This window comes from Culex quinquefasciatus, chromosome 2, assembly GCF_015732765.1.
Source record: "Culex quinquefasciatus strain JHB chromosome 2, VPISU_Cqui_1.0_pri_paternal, whole genome shotgun sequence".
Classification (NCBI taxonomy): Eukaryota; Metazoa; Arthropoda; class Insecta; order Diptera; family Culicidae; genus Culex; species Culex quinquefasciatus.
The window spans coordinates 248,308-268,433 of record NC_051862.1 but is presented as its reverse complement, the minus strand read 5'-3'; the positions used below and the strand labels follow the sequence as shown (position 1 = coordinate 268,433).

Here is a 20,126-nt window from a genome sequence, read left to right as displayed (position 1 = left end):
TAAAACATATGGGATTCAGTATTCTATTGAATTAGATATATTTTACTCAAAGGATGTGTCCCCTTAACACAACTCTCGTGCGTTAGGGCACTAAAGAAGGGACCAAAAAGAAACAACATGGCAGCATAAAATGTGTATGTGTATGTGTCGTGTTGACTAACATACATTTGACATGGACAAGCAACATAGAACAACTATAGTTTCTCTTGTTATGGTTGGATTCTACGAGGGATAGTTCACGTAAGATATGTTCCGCAAGTAATTGTATTATTGTCTCATTTACTTGATCATGAAGAAGATTGGCAGCGTAATTAAAATGAGTTAAGACCTTTTAATTATTTAAACAATCGTAAAACGTATCGTTTATACGATACGTTGATTTCGATTATCCGTAGTTCGTATGAAACATCGGGTAATCGAATCATGATCCAATAACAAATTATTTCTTTTAATTCGAGTTCCCGTTCTAGTCCAATTTGTGTCATATTTAAGCTTCGGTTTCGATTCGGTTCCCTTAATATTCAATTATCCGATGTGTTTTTTTCCGAGGCCTTTGAATGCTGTTAAGTTTAGTGAATTAATAATGGTTTATTAAAAAATAACAAAACCTTTAATTTTGGTTTACTGGATAGTGCTATATATATATATTTTTTTTATTTTAAGTGAACAATTATTAATGCCGTAAACTATGATTGAATTTCCAACGTCGCCATGGTCCTTTCGATGTCTTTCACGTTGGCCACAACGGCTTTATCGTGGGTTTTTGTGCCATGCTCCAGTACAATCCTTTCTAGCGATTGGAAGGTGTGGTCGAAATGTCTATCGGAGGTACAGTTATCGCAGATCGATTTCTGGCAGTTACAGCAAAAGAATTGAGCCTCTTGCTGATGATACTCGCAACAAATCATATCTTTGGGTACGATTCGCGGTTGATTGCGGCTTAGTTTTCCCATCGTTGCTTGTAAATTTCAGGAATTATCTTAGAAGATATGGTTGCTGTTGGAAGACTGATGCTTGTTTTGAAAAAGAACCGAGACTTATGTACACTTCCATACGCGTACCTACTCACGACAGGTAAAATAAAGTATTTCTTTCCTCTGTTGGATTAATAGGCAAGAGAAATTCTTTGTAATTACTTTCAGTATTGATTCATTTGGACAATTTGAAATGGAACGGATAACTTTTGCGGTGTAAGACTTTTTTTTTAAATAAATTTGACGAGTATGTCATGTACAAAATGAAATGTATTCAAATTTAGGATCAAAATCCAAGACATTTTAAGGCTTAATTATATATTTTGACATCATTCTAGCATCGTAGACTCAGATCATTCGTTTCATAAGTCGTGTGGTGTGTAAAATCACAGGTATTCTTTTTTTAACAGATGAATTATTACAGGCTCTGAGAAGATCCTAGAAGTTTTAGTGTATTCCCAAAATGAGAAATGGGACATCTTACGCATTAGTTGAAATACAAGATCGTGTTTTTTGTAAATCAAATGCAATCTCACTACACAGAAAAAAATCAATTCTCGTAATCGTGAATTAAGTTCACGAATGGGAGAACCACGAAGGAATTTATTCATGAGTATGATGCATTTGCACTATAAACGTGAATAAATTCCTTCGTGGTTCACGATTTCGAGAATTGTTTTTTTTTTCGTGTATTTTGAAGTTGACTTCATTTTCGGATTTCATTTCGACTGTATTAAAAATAACATAAAAAAAGACTGTCAGCCACGTGCTGCGCATTTGCCCTACGAACACCTGGCAGATTGTGGAATGCTTTATTGTACCAGGATAAATAATGCATTGCGCCCCTAACAACGGTTTCGCCGAAACAGGCAAACAAATCACACCTTCTCGACCAGAACGATAGCCAATATCCAACATTCAGTAAATATGCAGGAAAATTGTTTCTAAATCTTGATTTAGACCCCGTAAAATCATGAAAGTTTTAATTCTCATTGGATTATTTTGGTTCTGCGACCAAAGTGCTGCGAAATATGTTGAAGGGCACTTGAAAACGAGCGCAGTAAGTACAATTGAAATCGAAATGCGTTGGATGGTTATTGACATTATTTTGCAGGATTGGGCTTTTTTGGCCAGGTTCTGTTTCCTGTCCTATCATGGAAGATACCAGTATGAGATTGAGTACGAAAAGCGTTACGGTGAGGTCAAGTTGTTACTTTACTACGACGACAAAAAACAATGGCCAGCCGTTTACAAAACAGATAAGGAACTGGTAAGCATTCTCATGAAATTGATGGGTGCAGTTGTAAAAATGTCCTCTTCCACACTCTTCGTTATAGACCTGCTCTGAAAAAATTTCAGTTTTGAGCGTTCTCGACAACCAAATTGTGCCTCTTACTTTGAAAAATCACCCATATTCGGGTTGTCAGCTGTTGACTCAAAATGGCAAGGATTCTGGAAGTGAGCGACGACCCCCGGTACCAAGTGGTGGTGGAAGAACTTCACCCAAGGATGACCCTTTTACGTTCGATCAGTTTTTGAAAACAACCACCACAGAGTCCACCGTACCGACTGAGCCGTTTGATTTCAACATGACGGAAAGTGATTTTTCAACAATCGAAACCAACACTAGCGAGTTTAGCGATGAGCGCGTTTTGTACTCCAACGTGGAATTCAACAGTTTGGAGAATACTACCGATTATAAAATATTTGTGGAGGAATTGTTTCACGGAAACCAAGAAAGTAGCAACGTTACAAGGGTCAGACGAGCATCGAAATTCGACACCAAACTGGTTGTTAGCTGCTCTAATCATGGAACATTTACTAGCTCGAGACAAAGGTTGGGGCACAATAGACAGTATGAACTAGTTAAAATTTGAAAATTGTTTATTCCAGGTGGTGGTACATAGCTGTTTCGAACTGTGGCAGTAACAAAGGTCTTGACATTGTTTATAGATTCAAAATGACGAATGGTGAAACTGGTGATTTTTGGCATGAACACTTTTCTGCTGATGAGATGTGTAAGTGTCGAGTTGTTACAACGCTTGAAATGTATTGTTTGTTTCATGGTAATATTGATCAACATTCCATTCCAGATATCCCTCCAATCCTTCTGATTGAAGCTATTGCCTACACATTACTTTTACTGGCAGTTTTTCTGTGTGCGGTCGAGTTGAAATCTCGCCATCTGTACCATTGTACGTATCGACTTTTTGCGTTAAGTGTTTTACTGCAATGGTTTGGCATTTTGCTACTGAGTGTGACCTGGGCTAAGTATGCCGTTTCGGGATTCGGTCCGTTCCCAGTTTTCGGAGGATTTTTCACCAGTGCAAGTGAAATTACGTTCCTGCTACTGTTACTACTCATGGCGAAGGGCTATACAATTACTCGAGCGCGCCTAAAGACATGTGCAACGGTTAAAATTACTGTTTTTACAAATTTGTATGTGATTGTGTACATTTCGCTGTACATTTATCAGTCAGAGGTAGAGTGTTTCCCAGATGCAAAAATGAATTATTATTTTTAAATTTGTTTGAACTTGTAGGCATTTGATCCAGGAGAAGTACTGAATTTGTACGAATCTCCAGCTGGATTTGGATTAGCCGGACTCCGTTGTATTGGATGGGGATTTTTCATATATTCTTGTGCCGCGACGATACGCAAGTTTACCGAGAAGGGCCCGTTCTACTATCCTTTTACACTGCTAGGTAAATTTATAAATTAATCTTAAAAAAAACTTCGGAACCCTTCTCTTCTGAATGATTTATTGTAATAATAGGTTCGGTTTGGATAATGAGTGGACCAATTCTGACAGTCGTTGGTGTGAACGTTCTTGATCCTTGGGTCAGAGAAAGTGTGATGCATGCAGCGCTTGGAGCGGTTGCATTCTGCGGTCATGTGGCGTTTCTATGGATTACCTGGCCATCTAGAGCAAATAAAAGTTTCCCGTACCATGTGCGAACAAATCACGTCGGTGTTTCGACTGTTGACGATGAAGTAAACTATCCAAGGCATACGTATGAGCCGGCTCCTCCCGAGACTGGCATAATCATCCCACTATCTAGGTACGTAACATATTTGTTAAGTGGAAAAGTGCTCCATGAGTGTGTTATTTCAGCAACGCGACTACACTAAATGGAATCTACGATCAATATCTACGCGAAAGAGATGTGTACCATAGTTCATCGACCCCGATTAGCTACGCATCTTTCCCTGCGAATGCAAAGGTGTATCACAACAGTAATCACAACGGCCTAAATCACACACATGAAAGGATACGGGCTCCGCTAGGCCCCGGCGATCCGATAACCGAGGACACGCACCAAAGTCCTCTGGCGAGTGCTCCACACAGTTTGGCTATTAGCAACCATAATAACAACAACTATGGTAACGACATATTGGTAGACTCCGGGCACCCTTCGCTGGATGTTTCAGTTTCCACCAGTCCACCAAAGCACGATGGAGCAGAATTACAACCGGAAACTGCAGCACCATCTGCGCCACCAATGGCGGAAGAGCTGGTTTTGGGTATCAATAGTCCGAGACTTGAACCAAAACCGTTTAACCCTTTCATCGTGGGGGCATCGTCAGCTTCGGCAGAAGAAAGACGAAGACTTTCTAACAAGGTAATTCTACCAAGACTCGAAGGGACTCATGAGGGAAACGTCCCAAAGCACCTTTTCGCTGTAAAACGAGATGATATTACGAGTTAATAAAAATAACTCGGAATTAGGTGTTCATGTTGACATTGTATGTGTAAACAATATTTTTTTTGTAAGTGTAATGCACGATTGAATAAATTGACTTGAACTGATTTTTTGTCCGTACAATTTCCATGCCGTTCGAATAAATCCATTTCATATTATTTAAATTTTGACACCACACCATATTTTGGATTGCCCTTTCTGCCAAACAAATAACTGAATTCGATTCAGCAATAATTAGGGGAAATATACCCATTTTAAGCCTAATAAGCGGTCGTTCAAGATGCTGGATAATCTGGAGTGTTCCTTGAAATTTACTAAAACCAAGTACACCAACGAGTAGAGCAACTTTTTTGTGAACATTTCTGTTTATTTTCACTTGTATTAAAAGTTATGCTATTCATTTTACAAGCATTAAAAAAAATCCCAAATGCATTCTAATCAGTCGAGTGCATTTGTCCACGCCCATTTTCCTATTTTCAGCTTAGTTCTTTTTTCTTCCAGTGCTCTGCTTAGTGTTGCCCAAATTGATGAAATTTTAAGCGAACAATCACGAAAATTTCCTGGCATCACTGGCTCACTCCAACAGGCGCTGCCGTGGTGTTGGTGGCCACCCATTGTTCTTTATTTGCCTTCGCTTCTCGCTCGTGTTTTTCAGCCTTTGATTGGAATGGGTTGTCAAAATTCAAACGTCAAAAGACTTGGCGCGTTTGTTTTTTTGATGGCGCTTGTTAATTATTTACATGTTTCGGGATTATTTTTCAATTGAGTGACTAAATAATGTTCAAAAGAACATGTTGCCGGTAGTTGGAAGCAATTTTATATCTTAAGCGCTTTGAAAACGTTAACGCAACTGAAAAGATATTGATGGCGACTTTCGTTAAGCAGTCAGCCTCTCATCTTGCGTGTGGATGTGTGTGCCACCAAAATGATGAGAAAAGTCTCGCAAAATTAAAATTATGATCAAAAGTGCATTTAAGTTGATATTTTTGGCCAGTAAATGGCATAAAGTTGCGTGAAAAACAAATGCCTCGATGCTAACCAGTTGTTAATTTATGGCATTACAATCAAATCATGATAACTGAAAAACCAGCAACAATTGCTAAATCTTCATCAAATGATCTGTCAAACTGACACAAGAATATTACTGAATTTTCAGCAACTCAAACTGACATTTCTTTTGGTGAAATTTCAGTTGTTTTGACAATTGTTTTACTGAAATTTTAGTAAAATAACAAATATCAACAAACTAAGATTTCAGTAAAACCTTAACTGCTGAACCGTTTATTGAAATTTCAGTTGAAGAAAAATCAGTGAAACTTTACTATATAAATTTAAGTGAAAAAAATGGTTGTTCAACCAATAGAATGAAATTTTCCTAAAACCTTATAAACTAGGTAGCATGGTTTATTCTGGGAACATAAGGAAGTTTTGGACGGTCCACAGTTCAACAGTTATGCGTCATTTCAGTGCAACTCATCGAAAATCATCGATCTTGCGCGTTCGTTAGATTAACACTGTACAATTTCGATCTACTTTAGCTGCGGTCCGAATTTCTCGAAAATAGTGCTAATTGTTTTTGTAAAAACATACTTCTTTAGGCTGAAATTTGATATGTTCCTTTTAAATTGCGATTGATACGGCTCAATACGGATTTCGTCTCAAATCAAATTTTACATCTGGAACGGAAATGGTACGAGCAGAACTATATTTGCCAGTCTTGTCTGGAAAATCCTTCAATAGAGCCGTCGTTCGTTTAATATAAGGGCATTTCTTTCAGAACAAATAAATACAAACAATCGCAGTATTCATATTAATTGCAACAATGAAGCAATATTTAATACTTTATTTCATTCAATCATACCTCAATTCAACTGATTTTAATGTCTCTTGTGTTTCCTGTTCTCGAAAATGTTTGTTCCTTGATTTTCTCATCTGTACTTGTATTTTACTCAGTTATTCTGCCTGTTCTTACTCTTATTATCCTTGTGTATTCTATTTTGTGGTTTTTAATTATAGGGTTGTTTTCAATACAGTAATATGAATTTAGCTTTTTTATATTTTTTTGTTTTTTTTTTTTTCTCATTAGCTTAATTGCTTATGATTTTTTTGTGTCTCAATTTCAATGGATTTTTATTCTTTTTTTAAAGATACACAGCTATACTTCTATTTCTAAACCTTTTTTTTTGCTTACTCTTGTAGGGTTGTTTTTCTGTTGCACATTTTAAAGGATTTGTTTCCGTGTATGTACGTTTTGCTCCATATTAAATCCATATCTCACTTTCTGCTTCTTCACACACTGCTTAGTAGTAGTATAAATTGATAGAATCACTCCTCTTTTCGTTCAAGTTTTTTAAACTTAATTTTTTTTTTGTTACTTTAAAAACATTGATTCTTATGTCTTAGTTTTGATAAAGTTTTCTGCTTTCATAAAAAATATTTAGAAAAGAACAAATTATCTCATTAAAAATGGTCTTGCTTTAAATTAAAACGTGGTTTCTTGGTTGTTTTACAATAACTTTGCATTTATTTACAGTGCATTTAAATTGAAAAAAACATAAAGAAAAAATCAATAATAATAAAAATTATAATAAGCAATTGTTTCAATAAATAAAAATCTGCACAGTTTGTTAAAATAAAAATAGTTATATTAAATATAATAATTATAATAGTTTAATTACACTATGTACAATGTTCAACATGATAATTCTCCACAAGCGAAAGCTTTCCAATCGCAAAAGAATGCAGAGGTAGTCACTCGAGTGTTATTTTTCTGTGCTTCTTTTGAAAAGTAGGATTAAAAAATCTGATACAGTGTGAAATTATTTAAAACAAATCAATAACTTCCGTGTAGTTTTTTCCTGCCCATGGAGTTACAGCTTCGTACTGTCACTTTAACTGTAATATCCTCTGTCCTAAAATATGTTTGCACGTTTGTTCACCATGTACCTAGTATTGAACTGTCTCGCTGTATTCTTGTCTCATGCGTACTCACTTAGAAATTAGTGAAAAAAAAAAATGTGCCGGCAATGTTCCCATTCTTGTTTCTCTACACACCCTCAAATTCCATTATCAGTACCATTTTGGTACATATTGCGTTCATTTCACCTAGTTCTGGTATGTAGTGTGTTAGATGATTCCAGTTTCCAGTAAAAATTCTCATCTGAATGGACTTAGTATCGTTTGGAACATTTTGTTAATGTGTCAAGGTGTTGTCCTATCCGCTAAAAACTGCTCAGCGTACTCTGTCTTCTGTTTGGCTTGGTTCATTTCTAATGTGTGTGTGTGTTTTCCCCGTTTTTTTTAGTTTTGCCTCAAAAAGGGAGGGAATCTGATTCTGCTACCAATCACTTCTGGCCAGCCAGCATTTCCAATAGCTCACGTGGAGGGGAAAAAGAGATCCTCATTTAATAAAATATCAACATTGTTTGCATTTGCTTTGTTCATCTCTGGTTTGTTTGTGTTCTTTCTGATCCTCCTCCGTCCAATCAATAGGAATTTTAGTAGTTTTTCGTACTGATCCACTACATTTTGTGATTAGTTTTCTTTTGTTGTTGTTTTTTTTTAATATAAAATATTACCGTTCTAGTATAGTGTACCATTCTTACAGTTAAGATTTGTACAGTTGTAAAAACTGATCTGCCTCTTTTTCTGCTTGTATGCTTTCTGTCAGTTCCATCGTGATTCTTTATGATGTTTATGCTTCGAGAAGCACTTTTTGAATAGTGGTGGTTGCGGCGGATGTTGAGGTGGTAGAAGTGGACGAAAATCCCTGGGGACAGTTGCGGGCGGGAGAGGGGGAGGGTGATTTTTTGGAAAGATTTAGCGGTGCATCAGTAGCACCCGTCGTTGACCCACCGGCAATGTCAACCTGCAGTTCCACAAGTCGGGGAGATGGCGTTGGAGCCGCCACCGCCACCGGTTGAGGAGAACCGATGGGGCCAGTAGTGGTGCTGGCCTGAGCTACTGACGTGGCTGGCGGGGAGATCGATGTCGAATGTGGGGATTGGAAATAGCGAATGCTATTACTGCTGCTGCTGCTGCTGGAAGAAGAGGAAGTATCTGCACTTCCGGTGGAATTGAGCGATGGGGAAGGTGTTTGTTGGCGGGTTGTAGTAATGACGCTCGTTGGTCCACCCTGCCATCTGGTATTGCTGAGATTGCTACCGTTACCGCTACCGGAGAACGGACAACCGTTACCAGAAGACGATGAGCTGCTGCTGCTACTGCTACTACTTGAAGCAAGTGGTGACACGGAGGAAGACCTCGGGCTGCACACTAACAGGCCGCTCCGGTACGAGCCCTGGTCAGGATGATGCTGGGATTCCCTCATGATGTAGTTGTGTATGATGTCCGAGCGTTTCATTTGCTCCGGCGTCATTGTGGGTTGTTCCATCAATGATTTGGCTAGGACCGAGTGTGTGCTGGATAGGGAAGACGATTGATGGCTGTTGGGGGGTGTCGCTGCCTGATGTTGATGGTGGTGAAGGCTTTGGTGTGGTGACTGATGTAGTGGTCGCGTTAAATGCATATGAAGCTGGGATTGCGGCTGCTGGGGTGAAGATTGTCCCGGTCCCGCACTGCTGTGCTGTGAAGACACCACAGAGACCGACGATGATGGTTTAGGCGAATGTGATGAGAGTGTTATCGTGGACGAAGATGAAGAACTTGGAGCAGGTTCCGCTTCGCTCTCTCGGTGGCGCATTGCTCGGAATTTTTTGTGCGGCTTGTACGCTTCATCCATTAAGCTGTTGGTATCGTACAGTGGGGGAGCCTGCAGGACTCGTTTCAATACTGGCATGTTTTCTACGATGTGCCGCTTCTCGTCCGACTGATCTTCCAACGACGATCGCGGACTGGAGCAAGACGATGATCCACTGCTGACCGGTTTATGATCAAGCTTTTCATTGCCGGACTCGATGCCAGAATCGGTGGGGGAGTCAAGCTTTCGGTAGCGAACGTGATGTGTACCAACAGAACGAATCACTGGTGTAATTGTTAGTCCGTTTTGAGCCAAATGCGCCGTACCGCCGATTATGTCATCCTCTGCTGACGATCCGGAACTAGCTCGATGGCGAATGGGACATTGTCCCGACAGGGTAGCTGCCAGTAAGGGTGCCGATGCACTGAGAGACGATGCGGAATGAGAGTACTCGGAAGTTTCAGCTGATTCAGTACTAGACACCGAGCCCATCGGACTCTTTGCTGCATCTTCCACGTTGTTGCCATCACAGCTCCACGTGTTCGAGTTGGGGCTTTTGGCGAGTTCTTCTTCTGCATTCCACATTTGCTGGCGTAACATTTCCTTATGTTCAGTACGGAACACGACCAGCTTCTCAGTATGCAACGTGCTCAGTGTCCTCAAATCTGGCATCGTTCTCAAAAGCTCTTGCATGAACTCGGGTTTGTCTGGCCGATTTTGGGACACGATAGACTGTAGGCAACACTTAAGCTTGCTGTACATTCGTTCTATGAGCTCTACATTTCGCAGTCCAGGTCGATCGGGTGTAATCAACACGATGGCACAGAACAGACCAATCTCTGCATCTGTCAGGTTCATCGAATTCATTCGCTCGGCAAAATTGAATGTCGAATCCACTAAGAAACGTGCATTAGCACCATTCTGAATGGCATCTCGGCGCATAACCTGGCCGTTCAGACAGATGATTGAGTTGATTTGAGTATCGAACATGCAGATCAGTCGCACGAACAGAGCATCAAAAAGACCTGCTTTCAAGAGCGTGAACTTATCATCCTGAGTCAATAGTTGGAAGCCGGGAATCATTCCAGCAAAGTCGATCACTCCTCGGATGACGTGAGCAAAACGCTGACTAAACTCCTGCTCGGATTGAAGCTCGGGAGCCGGGTTCAAGGGACATGCCTGTAAACAAAAATGAGAACAGATTTGTACTGGTTAGTATTTTAATTTAATAGAATAGCTAAAAAATCATAAATGTAGTGCCTAGCTTTTCCCTAATGTAAGTCCAAAATTACATCACTTTTTTCTCGCAGTGTCATTCTAAGCACATCCGTTTGAACGAAATACACACAAAACGCACAAATACAGACTTGTCTGCTTGCCTGAGCGCTTGCGTGCAAGGTGTGATTGTGTATGTGACCAGGAAAATTGCTTCCTTATGCTGACCTTGAAAATTATTGATATGCGGTAGCGGTATGTGTGTGTGTTTTTTTTGCTGCCATGAGGAGGAATTCTGATCGCAAAACTATTTTCGGTTGTACCAAGGCCAACATGGACGTCAATGTCTGCGATTGTATGGTCAATTGAAGGAAGAGACACCACCACACAAAGGTAAACGTGCTGTCTTAAAAAAAAACATTCAAGCCACACTCGGCCAATAATGCGAAAAGTTGATCCAAATGACCTTTATCGCGGAGGGAACATTTTGCATTCATTTTTTTTTTTCGCTGAATCCATTCAGAATGGCTAGTGAGGAAACAAAATTTTCAAGGCATTCTTTGTGTCCGTCAATACTATTGGCTATCGTAGTGGCGGTGAATAAACATGTTAGCAGGCTATGCGTTTAATTATCAACACGCGGTCTGTGTGCGAGATATCGCGAGACACGCAATAAAAACGTTGTTTCTGGCTTCAGAATGCGCGCCTCTTTTGGTGGAGGTGAGTGACTGAGTTCGCACTCTGAGTGCGATTGTAGTGACGCTTTGGCTGTGTGTTGGTGGATCGATATGACGTCGTCGTCCTCGCGCTTGTAGACGCCAAGCAACTTGACCGCGCGCGCGAACATTTTATTCTTGCTTGCCTTTGCCTCTCTCGTGTATTCTGCTGCGGCTTTTTGTTGTTTTTGTTGTTGCTTCTTTTGGCTACCAGTTTGATTTAGCTAGGGAGAGCACGCGTGAGCACAGCACGCCAAGGTCGACGAACTGGGTTCAAGGTTTTACCATGGCGTACTGGATTTTGTTTTTTTTTGGGTAGAGATTCTCTCGAAAAATTGTGGAAGTTCTTCATGATTTATTTGCAAATGTTTGCGTGTATGAACTTCATCGAAAATCGATTGCATTAATGCTAAAAGTATAGTGTTAAAACCTCGCACGTTCAGCGATCTACGAAACGATACACGATCGATCGAATGCTTTGACCGATCATGAACCTGTGTGCTTTTCCTTCACGAACTTCAAGTTGACATTCAAAGCGTGCGGCGTCACTCAATCTAATAGGCTTGTGGTAGTGCAGTTGGTAGCGAATGGCAGCGATGTGTTTTTAAATAAGCATGAGGCCCGTTCAACATGCACTCCAAGGTCCTATAACCGTATATTCTAGTCGAGTTTATTTCCGCATTGTCTGTCTGTCTGCTATTTAGGTGTTGTGTTTTTTTTTGCTGGCTGCCACTTGTTAGCGCTCGATTAGAGCAATAAAAAAAGGCAAAGCGCTTAGAATCGACGCGTAAATCGCGAAGCGCACGTGGGGCTACTCGTCGAATACGCGCGCGTGCTTCCTCGAGTTTCGAGGGTATTAAACCATGATGCTAAGGGCACGCAGAAAAATAAGGCATATTTGAATCAACAAAACGTTTTGTTGATTTGAAAATCATTATTTGTGTTGAATCAACGCTAAACGTCAAAGCAGCTTTTTCGAAACAACAAAAGACTTTTGTGGAATTGAGAAAATCAAGGTTTGTTTCAACGCAAAATCGGTGTTGATTATATTCAACAAAAATTTTGTTGATTCAAACCTCGTACAGGCTGATTCTACAAAACATTTTTCTGCGTGGGGTTACTCGGGAGATTTCGAGGTTTACCTAATTCAACGTGTTTAATATCGCATAAACGACTCGCTTCCGTACTGTGATACAGAGAGAACTTGGAGCAGAAACGCTAACCCGTTTTGTGTTTCATTTTACCGTCGCCATCGCCAGTCATCTTCAAGGTCAATGTCAACTACTACTGAGTCATCTACTACTACCATACACATTTTACCACTGTCATGGTCATGGTGGCAGGAATGTTGGTGTCGCTAGAGAGTTCTCACTACAGAAAAGGGGTTCGAGAGGGAATATAGAAGTGAGAGAACGATGACCTTGAGTTGTTTTTTTTTTGCTAATGGTAGAAAATCGCGGCTCGAAAAATTGACAAATTGTTCACGATTTGTTTCACTTATTGAAATCTCAATTCTATGTTAAGCTCACAACTTCTTTATCACACAAATTTAAAACATACATTAATTTAATAAACTGAAGAAAAGAAGTCCCATCTTAAAAAAAAATAATATGAATATATTGAAAACTAATTTTTATTAAATTAAATTTCACGAACATCTACCAAAATTAAACAAGTTGTGCCGGTTTTACACTGCAGCATTTTTTGTGTAAAACAAATGTGTCTCAAATTTTGTATAATTGTATGATTCAATCAAAGGCAATGATTTTCATCTCTTTAAAGAGCCTCACCAAAATTAATCAAAATGTGTTATGAGTACTACAACATTACAGAATAGATTATCTAAAATCTTTCTACAAAAAGCAGATAATCGCACATGCTTAAAATAATGTTTTTTTTAATTATTTGTAATAACATGAACATTGTGTACATTTGTAGTATCAAACATATCTTGAATTTTTAAACTTAAGCTGGTATATGCAACTGAAAATCCGGCGATAGATCGCAAAACAAATGACGAGCAGTAGAGTTTTTAGGCAAAGGTACGCACCAACCATTTTGACACTTTTTTTACCTAAAAATGTCATATCCGGGGTTTCGCCTTGGTTAAGGTTAATTTTATGTGTCTACAAAAATAAAGTGAAAAAATTTAAGCTTGTGTAAGTTACGGACAAAAGTCACTTTTTGGCAATTTTGAAGTAATATTTGAAGTTTGCAAAACAAGGTCTATACAACAATAGGTTCGCGAAAACATTGAAACATTTTAACTAGGGTTTAGCCTAACCAATTGTCTTCCTCAAATCAGAATGACTTTTTACTTACTTTTACTTTTACAATGAACTGACATGAAAAAAACAATTTCCGAAATCGTGAATTTTGTTTATGACTTACTTTACTTTTACAATGAACTGACATGAAAAAAACAAATACAATTCACGATTTCGGGAATTGATTTTTTTTTCATTTTAATTCTTTTGAATAATAACAATGGTTTAACTTTAAACAGTTTTGGTAAATCCTTCATTCTTAGAAATAGGCTACCTTGAAGGATGTTAGTTCCAAAGCAGAAAAGAGTGTTCAGATGAACTTTGAAAAATGGAGTTTTTAACCTTCGAAACAGAAAATAAAAGAACCAGATTTCGATATTGAAGTTTTAAACATAGCATTTAAAAATATATATTTTTTGTGTTAGGTTGTAGTGTTGTCTCAGCCTATCTCCTAAAACATAATTTTATCAAAATGCTAAATGAAAATATCAACAAATCGACAGTATACTCACCAGAGTTGGCATGGAGTAGGAAGGACAGTCGCGAGCCCGTTGTCGCATCGAGGTGACCTTTTCACGCGTAAACTCGCACGTTTCCATGTGGGCTCGCAGCACAGCGGCCAGAAGCCGCGGCTGGTCGTCCAGTTCGGTGGCCAGCGCTCGTTGGTTTCCTCGATTCTGGGTGCTTTGCTGCATGGCCGCCAGGATGCGGGCCTTTTCGCGCTTCGGAACGCGACCAAATCTGACAGCTGTAACGAGAACAAAAATTACGGTTTGATTAATAAGATTGGAGATGCTTACATATGGTCAAGAGAGTAATTCAACATTATAGTGTAGAGGTATCACCCTAACCTAAGCCATTACCCCGGCATCGAAAACCTTCTGATCAGTCGATCCTTGATTCTAGCAGATCGGAAGTGGAGCTTGGCTGCTTTCAATGACAAATTTTAAAACGTTGCTGCCGGTTTGAATGACACACAGCGAACAAAGCAGACTTTGGAGGATTCGTAGTGACCTTCCACTGAATTCGAACGCGCAGCCTGCTTGGCTTGTTCTGTCGTTCAAGTCTGCGCAGTGCAAGATGGTCGCAGTCAGCGACAGCGAAAAACAAAAAAAAACGAAACTATCAAGTCAATGCAACGCGTCGCTTTCATGGTGCTTTATAACCTAGTTAAGTCAGTCAGTTCCGTGTCAATCGTTCGAAGCGAAAGCCTATTATGACCTACTAAGTGAGTGAGCTCGGTGGTGGCGTTCACTTTCTGTTTCACTGCTGCGTGCCCCATTAGTGAGCATCGCCAGTGTGCGTAGGTTGAACGACCCCAGCCGTGCGCCACTGTGGTAAAGTGCCTCGAAAGTCAAATCCTCAAGCGCACTCTGGTTTAATGACCTTCTCAGACGCTTTTCACTTTTTTTTCGCATGTACAGACGACGGCGGTCTTTGCGTTTGTGAGTGGAATTTTCGGCCACGTTTTTTTCTTCTTCTTTTTGCATCGGCATCCACCTCGTCGAAATTCACTTTCTTTTATCAAGCGGCGCGAGCCTCTTTAAAATTGAGCGAACGAGGGTGCAAGTGGAAAGTGAATCGATACTAGCCTCGAATAAGCCATAGAGTTGTAGTTGTAATAGTGCGCTAGGTAGTGGTAGTAGTAGATGCTGCATGGGGCGAAAGGAAAAGAGAGGCCAAGATAAATAAAGGAAAAGTGTGTTACTTTCACGCGTCGGGTCGCACAGTTGATGCGCGTTGATCGCGTAAAGCCAGCCCCAGCCGGAGCGCGCGCGCGAGAGAGTTCGCGGCGGCGCGAGAAAACGAAAACACACGGCAGACGAATTCGGAACTTGAAGCCGTCCCCCCCGCTACCGGTTTCCTCAGCAGCAGACGTGGTCGGACGAGAGAAGGGGGTCGAATTGAATGGGTGAAATGGGGGTATGTGTTTAATAGAGAAATTACAAACAACAATTCACTGGGAATAGATACAAAACGAAACGAGAAAAAAAAGCTAAACATGCAAACGTATCGATGTTTTTGGCCTTTTTTGTTGCCTTTCCCCGCTCGGAAGGTCTCGATTTCAATAGTGCCACGGGTCTCATCTTCATTTAATAGGCGAATGGAAACCGGCACAATAAGCGCAACTCGATGAAGGTAAGAGTGGTGCGTTTCCTTGTTTCACTTTCATTTTAAAAAGTTGCTATGGGGATGCATCGAATTAAGCAGGCAATGTTTGTTTTTCAACATCGAGTCCGGTTGGAATTGAGAATAAAAAATCTCAATTCCTCGAAAACAGTTAAATCAAATTAATAACCTAAAATGGCACAAAAGCAAATATTTTACGTGTATCCAACAACCAGTGTTCCTTTTCTCCGCTCAACGTACATTTGCTCTTGGCAACGCAAAAGCTCTCTATTTTGCTCACCCGGCGAAAAGTACAACCACCGCCCGCATCGATATGGACTTTGGAGAATCAAGGTCAAAGATCATCGCTGTGTGTGTATGTACTGAGCAACGAGAGGTCAAATGTAACGAGTGGGGTTGAAATCTATCAACCGCCCACGTTCAAGTTACAAATGTCACGGAGGGGAAGAAAAGGTACAATGTAAAGATACCAAATTAAAGGAAAAAAAACTATTTTTGTCAACCTACGTGCATTATGATAAGAAACAACTCCCTTCAGTATTCCTTTTAAAATGGGTAGTTCTTCACTCATTTTCTATGATTTGTGTGGTTTTTCCTTGGTGTAAATTGGAACTTTTTCTTTGGTACTTTGCTTTTCCTTTTTTCTGTGTTAAACTCGTAGTTGCTAATCTTTTTCACTTGTACACACTTGACAAGATTATGTTGTCAATTGCAGCAATTTTGTGCTTTTCATATTGTTTCACTTGAGAATTGATATGCTCCGTCACCACACACGTCGAATTGCGTTTCCAATTACGATCCATTCAGCGGCATCGGTGGACTCGACGAGGAGATTTATGCTGCACGCCCCACTCAGTCGCAGTAACCCATGCCAGGCAGAGGCGGACTTTCACTAGCTACCACCGACGATATAGCTTCCAAAGCCTGCTTGTGTTCACTGCTCTTATTTTTCCTCGTACATTAACTCTCTCTGCGATATTTTTAAAATGATTTCTGCGACTTTTTTTTTCCACTCGTAGTTGAGTTGAGCACAATTTTTCGCAAATTTTATTTGATACCGTATAGATGCTTCCCCAATCGATAAGCTTGTAACAGCTCAATGCACACACATTTACACATACAGCTAGTAGAGATCACGCATGTTTCCTTTATTCCTAGACTTTAAACTTTTTGGCTCCAAAATTTGTACCCTTGATAAATATGCTTCCTGTTGACCTCGAAGGAGAGCGTGGGGAGAGAGAGGTATAGACCGGTCGATCGACGACAGGTCGATCACGCGGTTCACTAAGGCGCACTACGATACACCCGGAGTGACTACTCAAATGCGTCCACCGACATCAACGAACTAACTGTAAAGCTTTGGCTTGCCTCATTCAACATCGAAGGAGCCCTCGCTGCGAAACTCAGTCGTCGAGCAGCACTCATTCAGACTCTCTCGGCAGATATACAATACACAAAGCGTGCTAGAGCCAAATGAATATCCATGCTCTCTTGCCGGAACTCAGTCTCCCAACCGACGACCGGTCAGACGGTCAAAACCAGAACAAGTGCCCTCATCGGTTAGCCCGTGGCCCTGACCATCACCGACAGAACACAGCCTTTCATTTTTTGGTTTGCCAAATTTTAACATTTTGTGTCAAATTTGGTATAATTTTACCTTTAATGAACCTGCTCTAAAATGAATACGGTTTTATTAGTTGCAAAAAAAAATGTTTTTAAAAAACACATTTTCGCGGTGCTGTGTTGTTGAACTCGCGGTGATCTTTCGCGGAAGACGGGGGCACTCATTATAATTCTCCCTTCACAAACACACTCAAAATTGAGAACGAACCACGTTTGCGCGCACACAATTTCGCGCATCTGGAGTTCTCCCGCTCGTTATAGTTGGCCTTGAACTTATCCGAATTGAATGCTACGACCGTCATCACCACACAGCCGACCAACACCGAGCTTGGGATGTGTGTTGTTGTATCTAGGTACAGTACATGCTATTTTTAATACACATGGCGCGCATACCGGGCAACGTTCTTGATTGACAGCAGTTTCTTTTCTGTTATCTATATGTACATAGCCACCGCCCATCGCACTTGATTAGAAGCATCGTCAGTATTCTTATGAAACATATTGAATAATGCGTATCCACGAGTTGAAAAACTTTTCAAAATAAAATATTTCCCATAAATTGATGTTAAATAACAAATTTGCATCAACATCAAGTCATTCAACTTTGTTAGAAGATGTACAGGAAGCTCAATTGATTGCTATCAAGATCGGAACAAAAGTTTAAAACTTGTACCTGAAAGCTCTATCATCAGTATAAGCTTGATGCTCCATTGCCGTGAAGCGTGAGGTGGGTGGGTGGTCGGTCTGCCGGAAGGTGGAGCCGAGAAGGAACAAAAACGTTGTCCTTGACTCATGATAACCTTGATTCACCCCTATATTTATTTCATGTTTGCGTTCGCTGCCTCGGCTATTATGTACAAGCAGACAAACGTGAGTAGGTGTTATTGCACCCTCGCGTGCTCTCTCTCTCTCTGCGAAAAGCTCTCTGAAAATTCAAGTTGTAGTGGTGTAACTTTTCGTGAGTTCCTCCACACGGATCTCAGAGAGAGAGGAAAAAGAGAGCGAGCGTGTTCTACCGATTGCAGAAATTATGGGAGCATTGGCAAGGCAGCATAATCAAAGCTTTCGCGCTAAAGCTTTTCGTAAGCTCGATGAAAAGCTTCGGACGAACGTTTTGCGAATAAGCTCCGGTTTATCATGTGCTCGCGATGGTTTTGATGTTTTTGTATTATAAAATTATTTGAAAATTGAATGCTGGAGTAGTGTTCAGTGAAAAATAATGGCAAAATGTTCAAAGATTTGTGTTCAAAAGTTTTCTAGCACTGCCATGCGCCTCCATTAAATAGTTTTAGTGAGTGCAATTTCATGGAGTTTGTTTTAATGTTACATACATGTTTGATAACCAGTAAACTGTTTGCAATAATTTAAACATATCAAACTTCTTCAAAATGTCAAATCTACATAGGTAGTGAAAAAGTAGATTTTTAGGTTGTTATAGATTTAAAGACCTAAACAACATAGTATAAATGACTCCGATGCTCCAGTCACATCCCCAGTGGTGTGCGAACACCAATGTCGGCTGGGATGTTACGACACACGGTGAATTTGTTTCAATGGCTGATCGCCACATAAATATCGAATCACGACCGCTGAGTGAGAGTGAGAGTGGAGGTTCCGGTTCGAGCCGCCATGGACGGCAAAAAGTGGGCCAATTTCGCACCTTCCACTTCAAAAAAAGGAAAGAAAGAAGAAGCATAAGGAATGCTACTTCGCGTCAACACCGTCACCGTCTGCAACGTGAGGCTCGCAACCAATGGATAATTTTGAGTTTTGGAAAGCGTCCAAGTTTTAAACCGCACGGACGGTAGAGAGCAGGGGTTCAGTGAAATTGTGTCTATGACCTCAGTTAGCCAGCGTAACACCGCTTTCCATTTCACTGTGAAACTCAAATTCGGAATCCCCTCTCGAAGTCTACTCGTTAGCGCGGAGTAGTTTTACATAAATGACAGTGTAAGAGTTCGGTAACCTCACACTGCTGGTGGAGATATTTTTTTTTGTTCAGTTTGAAACGAAATCGAAATCTGGCACTTTCACCGGCACGATCATGTGGTTCAATATTTCCCCCACAATATCTGAAGCGAGGTGGAGCGGATTCATGAATGCATTACTGATTCAGCGGAGAGATACGATACTGGAGAAGCAATAAAGGAATGAGCGTTAATTGGACGAGAAAGTCTTGGAAACTATCACATGCTTATCTATACAATCGAAAAAGGCAGAAAAAATATTTGGAAACTGTTTTTTGTTTTGAGATTGCGAATTTATAAGTTGAAGAACATGAGCTCAAACGATTCGTTGTGGAGACGCATGATAGTTTGAGCTGCTTTTTCCTTTTGATCCGATGCAATCGGAAAAGTAACTGGGATATTACTAAGATCTCGTTCTATCACGCACGTACGCATGTGGCCAACCTCATTAAGCGCAGCGATGAATGGCCTAAAAGTAGAATCATCATCATCATCATCGTCTTCGCTGCCATCATTGCCATAGGTGGTGTATGACGTGAGCCATTCGAACGCGAACGTGCTTGTCGTGAACCCATTTGGCTGTTCTGTTCCTTCATGATAAGAGTGTGGTGAGTACAATAGAGCGCACACACACACACACACACAACACACACACGCTCGTTGACCTACAATTGGCGAGCTAGGTGAATAACCTTTGCTGGCGGCAGTCAACGCCAGTAGCACACGATGCTCTGTCTCTGTCTGCCTTGCCTGCTTACGGCGCGTAGCGATGCGCAGAGCATAGGCCCGAGTAGCAGCAAAATGGAAAGTGAAACAGCCGCCGCCATCAAC

The 20,126-nt window shown here is 40.5% G+C and overlaps 2 protein-coding genes across 10 annotated transcripts in view; one reads left to right on the top strand and one right to left on the bottom strand.

Annotated features, from left to right (window-relative positions):
- Positions 1-1,810: 1,810 nt before the first annotated feature.
- LOC6040534 (transmembrane protein 145) lies at positions 1,811-4,785 on the top strand. The gene is made up of 8 exons (XM_038258083.1): positions 1,811-2,034; positions 2,089-2,244; positions 2,312-2,811; positions 2,868-2,992; positions 3,068-3,456; positions 3,517-3,679; positions 3,751-4,036; positions 4,090-4,785. Exons 1-8 carry the CDS (start codon positions 1,948-1,950, stop codon positions 4,682-4,684), a joined length of 2,301 nt encoding a protein of 766 aa, XP_038114011.1. The 5' UTR covers positions 1,811-1,947; the 3' UTR covers positions 4,685-4,785.
- Positions 4,786-6,482: 1,697 nt separating this feature from the next.
- LOC6040533 (ecdysone-inducible protein E75) overlaps positions 6,483-20,126 on the bottom strand; it is a 72,355-nt gene continuing 58,711 nt past the window's right edge. For all 9 annotated transcript variants that reach the window (XM_038257908.1, XM_038257902.1, XM_038257903.1 and 6 more), the window contains 2 exons: positions 14,088-14,323; positions 6,483-10,556 (listed from right to left, as the gene is read on the bottom strand). In XM_038257908.1, coding sequence (XP_038113836.1) covers positions 8,373-10,556; positions 14,088-14,323 — 2,420 coding nt within the window. In that variant the 3' untranslated portion in view covers positions 6,483-8,372. The remainder of the gene's footprint in view (positions 10,557-14,087; positions 14,324-20,126) is intronic.